The sequence below is a fragment of the Entamoeba dispar genome, genomic scaffold (assembly GCF_000209125.1).
Source record: "Entamoeba dispar SAW760 scf_1105229459447 genomic scaffold, whole genome shotgun sequence".
NCBI classification, from domain to species: domain Eukaryota; phylum Evosea; order Mastigamoebida; family Endamoebidae; genus Entamoeba; species Entamoeba dispar.
The window spans coordinates 17587-29239 of NW_001853697.1; the positions used below are offsets into that span (position 1 = coordinate 17587).

The following is an 11653-nucleotide window of genomic DNA, read 5'->3' on the forward strand; positions in this document are numbered from 1 at the left end:
TCCTAGAACAAACTCCTAAATTATTATTTTTTACAGGTATTGCTTTATACGCCTCTTTTGTTGCTTCTTTATTCAAAAACGCTCCACTATTTGATGAACAAAATATTATTGCATTAGTTGTAACTGTTCTTTCATGTATTATTGGGGTTGCTTTTACAATGTATTATTTTGTTTCTGACAAGCATGTGTATTTACTTGATTTTGCACTTGCAGAACTTGGTCCTGAATATGAAAAAACTGCAGAAGAATGTCTTGGTCCTATAGCAAATGTTTTGGGTAAAGAGTGTTCTGATTTTGTGATTAGAGTGGCTAAAGTAACAGGGTTAGGTCAACACACCCATCTCCCAAAGATGTATCATGGAGAAAATTATCTCCCAAAATCAATGGCACTAGCTCGTGAAGAAGTAGAAACTATAATGAAAGCTTGTTGTGATAAATTATTTGAACAAACTAAGATTGATCCAACTAAAGATATTGACTGTGTTATTACTAACTGTTCTATATTCAATCCAACTCCGTCAATAGGTGCTATGTTAATGAATAAATATAAAATGAAACAAACATGTAAAAATTGGCATCTTGGAGGAATGGGATGTTCTGCAAGTATTATATCATGTGATTTAGCTAAAGACTTCCTTTACACTCATCCTAATAGTACTGTTTTAATATTCTCTACAGAAAATATTACTGCGCCAACATATGTTGGCTCAGATAGATCTAAATTAATGTTTTTCACTTTATTTAGATCAGGTGGAGCTGCAATTCTTTTAACTAATAAGAAATCATTAATCAAAAAATGTAAGTATGAGATGGAAGAAACAGTTAGAATTCATAACGCTATTGATGACGATGCTTATAAAGTTATTTTTTATAGTGAAGACGAAACTGGTTCAGATGGAGTTTCTATAGGAAAAACATTAATTAATTATATATCACATGTTATTGACGAAAATGTAAAGATACTATTTCCTAAATACCTTCCACTTTTTTCTAAAATAGTGTATTTAGTAAAGAAGTTCTTTGCTAAAGAAGGTGAAGAAGTTATATGTAATTTAGATGTGAGAAAAGCTTTCCAAGGATTTTGTATTCATGCTGGTGGAAGAGGGGTTATTGATGCTGTTCAAAAGAAATTTAATTTGACTGATGAAGATTGTATGCCATCTCGTGCGGGATTATGTCGTTTTGGTAATACATCATCAGCATCAATTTGGTATGAATTTATGTTTCTTGAAAGATGCGAATTATTACAAAAGAATGATAGAGTACTCCAATTAGCATTTGGTTCAGGAGTTAAAGCTAATTCCTGTGTTTGGAGAAAAATAAATTAATTCTTTTTTATTATTTTTTAGTTAACAAAAAAAAACAAATTTAAAAATTATTAAATAAACCAAATCTTCACTTTAACGAAATTAAGAAACGATAGCAGAAGCAGTATTGGCATCATATTTAAATGATGCTTCAAGAACTTTAGCTGATTTATAGTATCTTGTTAATCTATGAATCTTAGATTCAATAAGAATCAAATGATACTTGGCATCTTTATCTTTCTTATTCTTTTCAAGATGTTTTCTAACTGAAACAGCTCTCTTCATTAAGAAATAAAGATCTTCTGGAATTTTTGGTGCAAGTCCTGCAAGCTTAAGAATTCTAAGTACTTTTGATCCTGTTACACTCTTAATTAATCCAACTCCATGAGTATCTCTCATAATTGCTCCAATTTGTGATGGTGCAATTCCTTTTTTAGCAAGTTTGCACATTTCATCAATAACTTCAAGTGTACTTGTTTTTAACCATGATGGGGCTGTTCTTCTATATGGAATGCATCTTCTGCTAATACCTCTACCTGGATTATACATTCTATTCTTTTAGTTTTCTTTTTTTATATCATTACTTTATAAATTAACAAACCTTCCCATGGCTGTGACTTGGCTTTGGAAATATGGAGTTTTTCTTGATCTTATTACCCTCTTTTTTTCTTTTTTTTAAGGGTTTTCTTTTTTTTTTTTATTATTCTTTTTTACTATTCTTAATAATATTTTTCTCTTTCTTTTATTTTTTAAAATAACAATTTAACAAAAAAATATTTATTCTAAAATGTTATTTATCCATAAAATTATTCTTATGAATAATTAATGATAAATGTTTTTGTTAAAAAATATGTAATCCCGTAAGTCCAAATATTAACTCAACCCATTTCTTATATACCTTACTTCTTCTTATTATTTGTACATTGTAGTAATGTTTCATATTTAAACATAAATACACTACTCATAATTTTTTTCTTTTTATGTCTAGATGTTAGTTATTCAATTCGAGTTATTGAATAATCAAGTACCTCAAAAAAAATTGGTTTAAACTTCACAAAAAAATAATAACTAAAAATTATTTGGATTAGTTCTGAAGTGTAAAAATAGACTGAAGTGATACATTAATTTTTTTTTGATTGATGAACACAAATTTGTGATACAAATAAAATTTATTGATTATTGTTTAGTTACAAATTTTATTTTTATTTTAAGGATAATAATATTGAATCCAAATTGAAGTACTAAAAGAAAATAGAATGGATTCATAATTAACAAAAATAGTTTTAATTTTTTTGATAGATATTATGTTCAGATATTTTTCATACTTTTTTTACTAAAAAATTTATTTTGTGTATCTAAAAGGAAGGTTTTAGATACTATTCAGTAATTAATTATTTAGAATTTAGTTCTAAAAATAAAACAACAGTAACAATAATTAGAAGAGTTAGATTTGTAACTAAAATGAAATTATAAAAAAAGTAATTGTTATACTTTATAGTTTTTTATAAATAGGATTAATTTGGAGGATAATATTGTTATAATGTATTCATAATAAAATATTCCAAATTTCTATTTAAAAAACATATAATAGAGATATTAGGTATTAGTTTTGTAGAATTGTCACAAAATGAGTTCAAAAGTAGTGATTCTATTTAAAAAAAAATAACAGAATAAAAATCTTCCAAAAATTATTGTTAATGTGAATTACATAATAATTTGAATTTATAAAGACAAATGCGTAAAAGGACATGAGAGGGACTGTTTTTCTTCAGTAGTCTCTGAAGAACTAGGTGGGTTAATGTCAAAATCAACCTCATCAAAATCAAACATGTCATCAAGAATTTTATCTATTTCCTCCTTTTTAACAACATGGTCAACATAAATTCCATTAGCAATTTTTGTGTGTTTAGCAATAGCATATTTATTACTAGACATGATTGTCTAGAAAATCTAGTTTCAACTTATTTATATAGAAACATGTGGAATACCTAAGATTCTAAAACCTTCTTGTTATTTTTATTTAAATTTCATCACGATTTGTCCTTGTAATTTGAGTGGTTTTATTTTTATTTTTACTTTTAATATCTTTGAGTTTTGATGTAAAAACTATTCTTAAAAATGCTATGTGTGTTTATGTTTAATTATTATTTTTCTAATTTTAAAATATTAATACTCTCAAAACTTTAACACACTTTATCCCTTTCTGATATTGAGTATAGAAAATAATCTTAGAATAATAAGTATTATTAATAAAAAAATAACAAATTTTATTAAAATGTTATAAAAAACGTAAAAAGAAATTATTTTTATGTTTTAGAGTTAATGATTTAGAGAATATTTAAATTCATAATAAAATATTAGGATTGAACTATTAAATAGCTATTAAGATAAGATGAAGAAGTTATTCCTTTTTACTACTTTTATAGGTAGTGCTATTGTTTTAACCTTATTTGGGACTTTACTTTTAGCTGACCGTCTAACACTATTTAGTACAAAACCAAGCTATTTAAAATCAGTTTTTCTTACGAACAGTGATTTAGTTTATCCCGAATCAATGCAAGGGTATTCCACATACAATGAAAAATCTTCTGCATTCCAATTAATCTATGTAACTGATAACGATAAGTATAACACTGATGGTAATAATTTTATTTCTAAAGTCCATTTTGGAATGATAAGTAAAGTTGGTAATAAATGGAGTTTTACAGAAAACATACAAAAGAGTTTTCAAATTAATACCCAATTAAATTATGGTGGAAGAGGTAATGAACTGTCTGAAGTCGTCCAATATTTTAATAACCTTTATGTTTTTGATGATAAGACAGGCGTTGTTGCTCAACTAGATTTAGAATACAAAAAGTTCTATCCATGGATTATTATTGCTGATGGAAATGGAAATCAAACAAAAGGTGCAAAAAATGAATGGGCAACAATTGTAGGTGATAAGTTATACATTGGAAGTCATGGACCAAATACCTATGACTCATTAGGAAGAGTTGATAGAAATAATAAATATTACATTCAAAAAGTTAATAAAGAAGGTAGTTTTGAATATGAAGATTGGTCGAATGTATACAACAGTATTTTGGATGCACTAAGTATTGAAATTCCTGGATATATTACTAATGAGGCAGTTGTGTATTCGAACTTAAAGAAAAAATGGTATTTTGCCCCAAGAAAATGCAGCAATAAAGCCTATAATAAACAAGAAGATGAAAAAATGAATAGTTGTAAATATATTATTGAATTGGATGAAAATTTAAAAAACCCAAGAATTATCGAAGACAAACAATACGACGAAACTCATGGGTTTTCAAGCATCAAAGTTCTTCCATTTAATGAAGACATTTTAGTTTATCTCAAATCATATGAAGTTGACAATAATTTTAAGTCATTTATTGGTATGATAAGTGTTAATGGAGAAGTGGTTATGGAAGAACAGCTATTGGGTTCTGAAAAATTTGAAGGTTTAGAAATCATTCCTCTAAATATATAATCTAAAAATTTTAAAAAATCAATTTTTTCACTAATTTTATTTGAAAAATTTACCCATTTTGTGATTTATTTGGTATTTACGGCTTCTTATCAACAACTGAGTAAATTATTCAATAGAAATAAAGAGTATTGAAGAAACTGATTTGCTCACTTCTCAAAATGATGAAAACCTAATTATAAGTAATTCAGAATTGGCTTCTTTTTTTTAACAACTGAGTAAATTCATTGCTTCAAATTATTCTTTTCATTTAAAAATAAAGTTTTCAAGTTCAATCCAAAAAAGACATTCAGGTTTTAATATGTTATTTAAACTAAATATTAAATACTTCTTATTTTCACAACTCTAAGTTTATATCACGTTAATGTTTGTTTCTTCTAATCAGTCTACAATTGTTTGTGTATCATTCTTTTTATAACTATTCTATTTTATCATCTGTTGTTTTTATTATTATCACTCTTTCTTATTCACTTTCTCTTGTACAGTAGTACATTATTGTTCTAATTATTTCATTAACATATTCATTAATCTGTTTATTATACATCATTTCATTTATATTGACCTATAGATTGTCTTTTGAGTTACTAACACTAATATATTTTGTATTTCTTATTTATTTTTTATCTCAATTTACATTCTACATCAGTTACCTTCCAATTTACTACTGATGCTGAATATCTGAAGATGGGTATTACTTCAGTATTAATTCTTGTAATATATCTTCTACTACATTCATCAGTATTTATCTCTTCCATTTTCTTCATCATCTTTTCTTTGATGATTTTACAATTGAAGGTGTCATTAATTTCATCGGACTGCCATACTCCTAAATATTTATACAATTCCTCTCCTTCAATTATTGTGATGTTTTGCATTCAATCTGGTATTTTATTAATGTTCTTTAATACCATTCCTGATTTCTTTTCATTTCCATCCCTATTCCACTTATTATTTCTTTAATTTCATTGTGGATTGTTCCCATTTCTTCACTACTTTGTGTCATTATTCTCAAATCATCCATATACAATGTATGGCTTGCTTTTGGGAACTTCTCTTCTATGATTTGAGAAATTATATTCATTTGGATGATGAAGAGTAGAGGGGATAAGGAATCACCTTGTAAAATTCCTCTCTTCAGTTTAATACATCCTAGATATTCATTATATTTATATCCTATGAATATCTTCCATCTGTTCATCATACTTTCTACAATGTCTATGATGACACCCTCTACATTAAAATATTTAAGTGATTCTATTACCCATTCATGATTTACTGAGTCATATGCTTTCTTAATATCATAATATGACTCTACATATTTTGGGTATTTCTCTTCTTTTTGCTGCTTTAACATATAACTGTTAATTAATCGTTCTTTAGCAGCAAGAGATTGCAGTTTACATCCCAATTGATTTTTACTAATTTTTAGTGATTCACTATTCATGTTAATTCTATTGTGAATCTTCTCTTTTAATATGGAGGTAAATACTTTCATAATTACATTTGTACAACTGATATGACGATAATTAATGACATCGTTCATATTACCTCCTTTGTGGATTAATATAGTTCTTCCACTTACCATGTCAATAGTGATGTTTTCATTGAAGTTTAACCATTCATTGAAGATATTAAGAATGGAATCTCTTGATAATGACATTCTCTTCCAATAATACCCATATATAGTGTCAATACCTGGTGATTTCCAATTACTTATTTTCATCAAGCTTAGATTTAGTTCATCCAATGTGATGATGACACTATCATAATTCCTGTATCTTTCATTCCAGGAGGTGATTTGTTTTATTTTCCAATGTTCTTTATTTAATATCACCCGTGTTTCATATAACGATTTCAAATATTCTAAAATAATATCGTTATTTGGGTATATTTCATTTTGTGGGTCTTTCTTCTTTATTTTGATTTTCTTATTAGAATCAAACATGATTTTATTTGTATTGATTCTGACATTTTCATTCTTATTAAATTTAATTCTTTCTTTAATCATTATCATCATATATTTTAGGTACTTTATTCATTCTTGTGATTTAATTTTAATTTCATCTACATCATGTTCCTTTAATCTCATGATGCATTTTATTTTGTACCATTCCTTTGATTAGATCTTCTAATCTATTTATTTTCTTTATAATTTCTTTATTTCATCAAATTTATCTCATTTAAATTTATTTTAGAGATAATAATACATACACATTGAAATCCTTTTCATATCTTCTTGTAGATTTTCTATTCTCCTGACCATACCCATTTATTATTTATTTCTCTTATTAATTTATCTGATTCTTTCCTTTTCCAGTAGTAATTAATATTTACACATTTATCTATCTTCATTCCTTTAACTTGAGTGATGATAGAGTTAAGATATTCATCATCAATATCAGTAGAGTTATTTTTTATGATAATATTTTTTATTATTGGGTTACACTCTACTTTCCCTTCTATGATTGAGTTCATTTTCATTTTAATATATCTTTTAGTTGTTTATTTTATTTTATGTGATATTTTAATATTATTAATGTATTCTTTATCATTATTTACATTATTATTTATTATTTTTATTATGCTTTCTATTTGTTCATTTCTTAATTTCTTATTTAATTTCTTATTTAACCAATTAATTGCAAAACAATACAACACATCAATTAAAATTCTATTTGTTTGATTTATTGTGTTTTCTTTTCTTCTTGACTGATTATCATTTCTTGTTTTTTGATATTCAGTGTTTTGCTCTCTTCTTCTTCTATTTCCATAATTGTCTTTTTCATGATGGTAGTTTTGTTCATTTGTATTGTCCCAGATGACTTCATTATATTTTAATATGATAATGTTGATTGTTTTTATTTAATTAATAATAATATTATGAAGATGGAAATGAAAGAAATAAAACATATGAAGAATAAAATATCAAATAAATATCAAATAATGATATATTTAATAATATATTAACATTTAAGTAATAGTTGTGTGTTTCTAACAACACAAACATTACTTATTTTCAAACAATCTTCAAATAATTATATTTGATAAATGATTTTGATTTTGATTTCTTTTATTATTTCTTTTTATTTTCTTTTATTTTTCATGTTTTCTATCTTGTTTTCTAAACATAAAAGAAAAAAGAAAAAGAAAGAAATGAAAGAATTAATAATAAGAAGAGAAAGAAGGGAGATTAAGAAAAGGAGAAGAAAGATGATCACAATTAAGATTAGGATGATTTTGATGAAGGACATTTTTGCGAATAAGAAGAAGGGCATTTTTCATGTCGAAGTTAACAGATCTTAAAACAGATAGAGCGATGTCATGAGGAATCCTTCCACGAGAAGCGGTATTAATTAAAGCAGAAAGACAATTTTTAGTAATATTAACACTGATTTGTTGAATAGCATTATTAAAAAGATGAATATGATCATTACAAATTTTATGATTAATAATAAGAAGAGTTCTAGTGAAATTAATAGGTTGATTATTAAAATGAAGAATACCAAAAACAGATATTTCTTTAATTTGACCAATTTCAATAATATCAAAAGCGATTTCCATCATATTATATTCAATATTATTGAGAAGAATAATTTTAGAATAATAAAGATTATAATTTAATAATTTTCCAATAAGTTGAATAATTTCTTTTTCTTTTAAATGATTTCTATTTATATTATGAATAAATTGATTAATAATTGGACAATTTGGTGATAAAGTAATACTAATAAAATGAATTTGATTATAATATGAATTAATATTAATTTTATTTGTTTCTTTATCAAATATTTCTCTTAATATTTCTTTAATATTTTTAAATGTTGAATATTTTGAAAAATATCCCATTGTTATTTCTTCTTCTAAATAATTTTTTTGAATTCCAAATTTTATTTTATTTTCTATTTTATTTCCATTAATTATTATTATATTTGGTATTATTTTTTGTATTTCTTCTTGATTATTTCTTCCTTTAATTGGATTATTTCTTAAATCAATTTCTTCTATTCTTATATTAATTTCTTCTATTTTTTCTATTTCATTATTTGATATATCTATCCCTTTAATTATTGGATATATTTTATTAATATTATTAATTATTTGTATACTTTTTATTTTATTCCCTGAAAGACAAATATATTTAATCATTGAATTCTTATCACTAATACTTTTCATTATCCTTTTTATAAATATTTCATCTACTTCTCTTTGACTTCCTATTTCTTTTATTTTCTCTTTTAATCTTGATATATCTATTATTCCTTTTCTTCCATCATACCATTTCTCTATTATTTCTTTTGCTATTTCTTCTATCCTTTTGTCTTTTTTCTCTATCACTTCAATACTTACTTCCATATCTTTATATCTCATTATCTTTTTCTTTCTTTCTATTTTCTTTTCTTCTTTTTTCTCTATTTCACATATATAATTCATCCCTATCTCTTTAATCTTTTCACTTCTTATATCCATCTCTTTCTTTAAAAACTCTTTCACTTCTTGTTTCGTCCCATTAAAATTATGTATTCCTATCTTCATTCCTTTCTTTTCTTGTTTTTTTTAGTTATTCTCTTCTTTTCCTCCCTTCTTTTCTTCCCTTCTATCTCCTTCTTTTCTCAAAATTAATAAATTACACTTTTATTGACATTTTTTTTGTTATTTATTAAACAAAATAAATTATACTTTTTTAATTGTTATTTTTCCCTTTTTTTAACCAAAAATCGTTTTCATTCAGCTCATAAAGTTGTTGAAGCTTTTTCATGAAGTATAAGAATAAGAAAATGATTAAAAGATATTACTCAAAACGAATAATTCTATTTTTGTACTAATGAAAATTAAAAGAAATAGTTTCTTTGTTTATCATTTTATCTTGAATTGCCGTTAAAACAAATCACTCACTCATTAAAATTTATTATAAATATATTTTTTTAACCTTTTTTGAATCAAAAAAGATAGAAACAGTTAAGTATTAAGTGAGTTTCATGTACTTTCTTTACTTGGTAATAATATTAATTTTTTTTAATAAAAGAATATCCTTTTCTAGTTCTTTTTGACTGACTTGTAAAACGAAAAATATGTCATACACAATATCCTTTTTTAAACATTTATTTTTAATTTTTCAATTTACGTTTGTTCTAAGAAAAAACAAAATTGAATTCTTTTTTATTTTCTTGAGAGTTTGTAATATTGTTTATAATATGGAACAAATAAATTATAAAACAAATTTAGACTCATAGTTAACCTTTAATTTTCATTGGTAATACCATGAGTTCTTTTCTTTAAATGCTATGTCTACACAATAATTACTAATTAACACATTTATTATTTATTTCATTTAAGTAATAACTCCCAAGAATTATTTAATAAAAGTTATTGAATTAAATTTAGGAAAATAGTATTTTTGTGTTAGTAGTTTATTTAATTCTTAATAAAATATTTATTTCATTAAATTTTTAAATAACAAATTCTGAATTATGAAAATAATATGGGGTGGTTTATTTTAAATTAAAAAATTTATAATTGAATAAAAATCATCAATAAAAAGCAATCAATCTCATTCATTGTGTTACTTGTTATTTCTCTTCAATGAATTTTGAAGTTCCAAAAGCATCAGTAATTTCTTTAAGAATATTACTTATTTGTTTTGAGTTAATAATCATAATAGAAATAAAGTCTTTTACCTTACCTGGTAATGTCCATCTATCTTTAGAAGAAACAGAAACAACAACACCTGCTTCTGCAAATTTTGAATAGATTTGATTTTCCATTAATAAATATTCTAAATCATCAGACACATGAATTTTCTTTTTTCTTCTGATTACTGTTTGTTCTTCATCATCGTTGTTTTCATCATCTTCATCAAGACCTTTAACACAAGACGCAGCAATGACATAATAATTAACAGGTTGAGTGATATGGTGTTCTGTATCATAAATACCAATTTCTTCATAAATAGTACTATGTAATAATGAATTCAAATCAGATGGACAATTTACCATTCTTTCATTAACTATTAGCATTCTTCTTCCTGCTTCACCACTTAATACTTTCTGAACAAAATCAAGTTTTTCTTGGTTATATTGTTGAAATGCATTAATAGTGTATTTACAGAAGTCGTCATAAATTCCATCAACTTTTAATGATTCAAAATCTACTGGAATAGCAAGGCCATAAGTGTCGTTATCACTGTTCTTAATAACTGATCCTATTTCTGTTTTAATTAAAATATCAGTCAACGTTCTCAAATTAATTCCAGTGTATTTTAAAGGACTGTGCAATAAGAAATTCTTAATCTCTAAATAATCATTTTCACTTTGGTTCTCTAAAAATATATCTACATTAATTTCTTCCATTGCATCATCTCCTTCATCTGTTTCTACAGGAACAAATGTATTTTCTTCTAACTCTTCTTCTTCCATTGCATTACGTGCTCTTCTCTTCATTTTCCTATTTATTTTTTTTCTAAATTTTAGGGTTTTTATGACAAAATTTTAAAATAAAACTTTTTGTTTTTTGAATTTTATATATTTTTTTGTGTTTTTTTCATTACTTATTTTCTCATAATCTTAATGTGTTTTTTTGTTCATGATTGGATAGAAACTAATTTAAGAGGAAGAGTAAATAATAATTCAATTTAAAAAATAATCAATTGAAATTTTGATTATAGTATTTATTTATTATATTATAATTTAGTTAGAGAAGAGAAGAATTTGAAATATCTTTTGTTGTACTTCACAAAAAAAAACATCACCAACTTAAAATACAAGATGATCTCCTTACGAAAAGAATACATCTATTTCATTGTTTTTGTTATTGTTCTTAAACTATCTGCTATTTATCTTTATGGAAGTGGATTTTT

At 24.5% G+C, this 11653-nt stretch overlaps 6 protein-coding genes across 6 annotated transcripts in view, besides 27 other annotated features; 3 read left to right on the forward strand and 3 right to left on the reverse strand.

Moving 5' to 3' along the window:
- Window positions 1-1328, forward strand: part of EDI_125200 (3-ketoacyl-CoA synthase, putative) — a gene marked incomplete at both ends in the record, with an annotated part of 1485 nt that extends 157 nt beyond the window's left edge. Inside the window, one exon of the mRNA XM_001733261.1 lies at window positions 1-1328. This exon is cut by the window's left edge and continues 157 nt beyond it. Within this exon, the coding sequence (XP_001733313.1) occupies window positions 1-1328 (1328 nt within the window).
- Window positions 1316-1387: a sequence feature (AT_rich).
- Window positions 1388-1409: 22 nt separating this feature from the next.
- EDI_125310 (40S ribosomal protein S13, putative) lies at window positions 1410-1856 on the reverse strand (the record flags this gene model as incomplete). Its single annotated transcript, XM_001735831.1, has 1 exon — window positions 1410-1856. The coding sequence occupies one exon, from the start codon at window positions 1854-1856 to the stop codon at window positions 1410-1412; it is 447 nt and encodes a 148-aa protein (XP_001735883.1).
- A 112-nt stretch (window positions 1857-1968) lies between these two features.
- Window positions 1969-2019: a microsatellite.
- A 28-nt stretch (window positions 2020-2047) lies between these two features.
- Window positions 2048-2159: a sequence feature (AT_rich).
- A 308-nt stretch (window positions 2160-2467) lies between these two features.
- Window positions 2468-2518: a sequence feature (AT_rich).
- An 847-nt stretch (window positions 2519-3365) lies between these two features.
- Window positions 3366-3388: a microsatellite.
- Window positions 3389-3443: 55 nt separating this feature from the next.
- Window positions 3444-3479: a sequence feature (AT_rich).
- Window positions 3480-3539: 60 nt separating this feature from the next.
- Window positions 3540-3667: a sequence feature (AT_rich).
- Window positions 3668-3699: 32 nt separating this feature from the next.
- On the forward strand, window positions 3700-4803 carry EDI_125320 (Apyrase precursor, putative; the record flags this gene model as incomplete). The annotated part of the gene is made up of 1 exon (XM_001735832.1): window positions 3700-4803. One exon carries the CDS (start codon window positions 3700-3702, stop codon window positions 4801-4803), a length of 1104 nt encoding a protein of 367 aa, XP_001735884.1.
- Window positions 4793-4855: a sequence feature (AT_rich).
- A 52-nt stretch (window positions 4856-4907) lies between these two features.
- Window positions 4908-5004: a repeat region.
- Window positions 5005-5259: 255 nt separating this feature from the next.
- Window positions 5260-7622: a repeat region.
- A 4-nt stretch (window positions 7623-7626) lies between these two features.
- Window positions 7627-7682: a sequence feature (AT_rich).
- Window positions 7683-7716: 34 nt separating this feature from the next.
- Window positions 7717-7767: a sequence feature (AT_rich).
- An 86-nt stretch (window positions 7768-7853) lies between these two features.
- Window positions 7854-7921: a microsatellite.
- An 8-nt stretch (window positions 7922-7929) lies between these two features.
- Window positions 7930-8009: a microsatellite.
- Window positions 7963-9333, reverse strand: EDI_125330 (uncharacterized protein; the record flags this gene model as incomplete). The annotated part of the gene is made up of 1 exon (XM_001735833.1): window positions 7963-9333. One exon carries the CDS (start codon window positions 9331-9333, stop codon window positions 7963-7965), a length of 1371 nt encoding a protein of 456 aa, XP_001735885.1.
- Window positions 8389-8500: a sequence feature (AT_rich).
- Window positions 8526-8620: a sequence feature (AT_rich).
- Window positions 8685-8841: a microsatellite.
- Window positions 8736-8915: a microsatellite.
- Window positions 9000-9126: a microsatellite.
- Window positions 9174-9209: a microsatellite.
- Window positions 9321-9412: a microsatellite.
- A 28-nt stretch (window positions 9413-9440) lies between these two features.
- Window positions 9441-9496: a sequence feature (AT_rich).
- Window positions 9497-9695: 199 nt separating this feature from the next.
- Window positions 9696-9726: a sequence feature (AT_rich).
- Window positions 9727-9795: 69 nt separating this feature from the next.
- Window positions 9796-9822: a sequence feature (AT_rich).
- A 385-nt stretch (window positions 9823-10207) lies between these two features.
- Window positions 10208-10326: a sequence feature (AT_rich).
- Window positions 10327-10367: 41 nt separating this feature from the next.
- Window positions 10368-11237, reverse strand: EDI_125340 (protein BCP1, putative; the record flags this gene model as incomplete). The annotated part of the gene is made up of 1 exon (XM_001735834.1): window positions 10368-11237. The coding sequence occupies one exon, from the start codon at window positions 11235-11237 to the stop codon at window positions 10368-10370; it is 870 nt and encodes a 289-aa protein (XP_001735886.1).
- A 42-nt stretch (window positions 11238-11279) lies between these two features.
- Window positions 11280-11328: a sequence feature (AT_rich).
- An 84-nt stretch (window positions 11329-11412) lies between these two features.
- Window positions 11413-11486: a sequence feature (AT_rich).
- Window positions 11487-11561: 75 nt separating this feature from the next.
- Window positions 11562-11653, forward strand: part of EDI_125350 (GPI ethanolamine phosphate transferase, putative) — a gene marked incomplete at both ends in the record, with an annotated part of 2460 nt that continues 2368 nt past the window's right edge. Inside the window, one exon of the mRNA XM_001733262.1 lies at window positions 11562-11653. This exon is cut by the window's right edge and continues 2368 nt beyond it. Coding sequence (XP_001733314.1) covers window positions 11562-11653 — 92 coding nt within the window.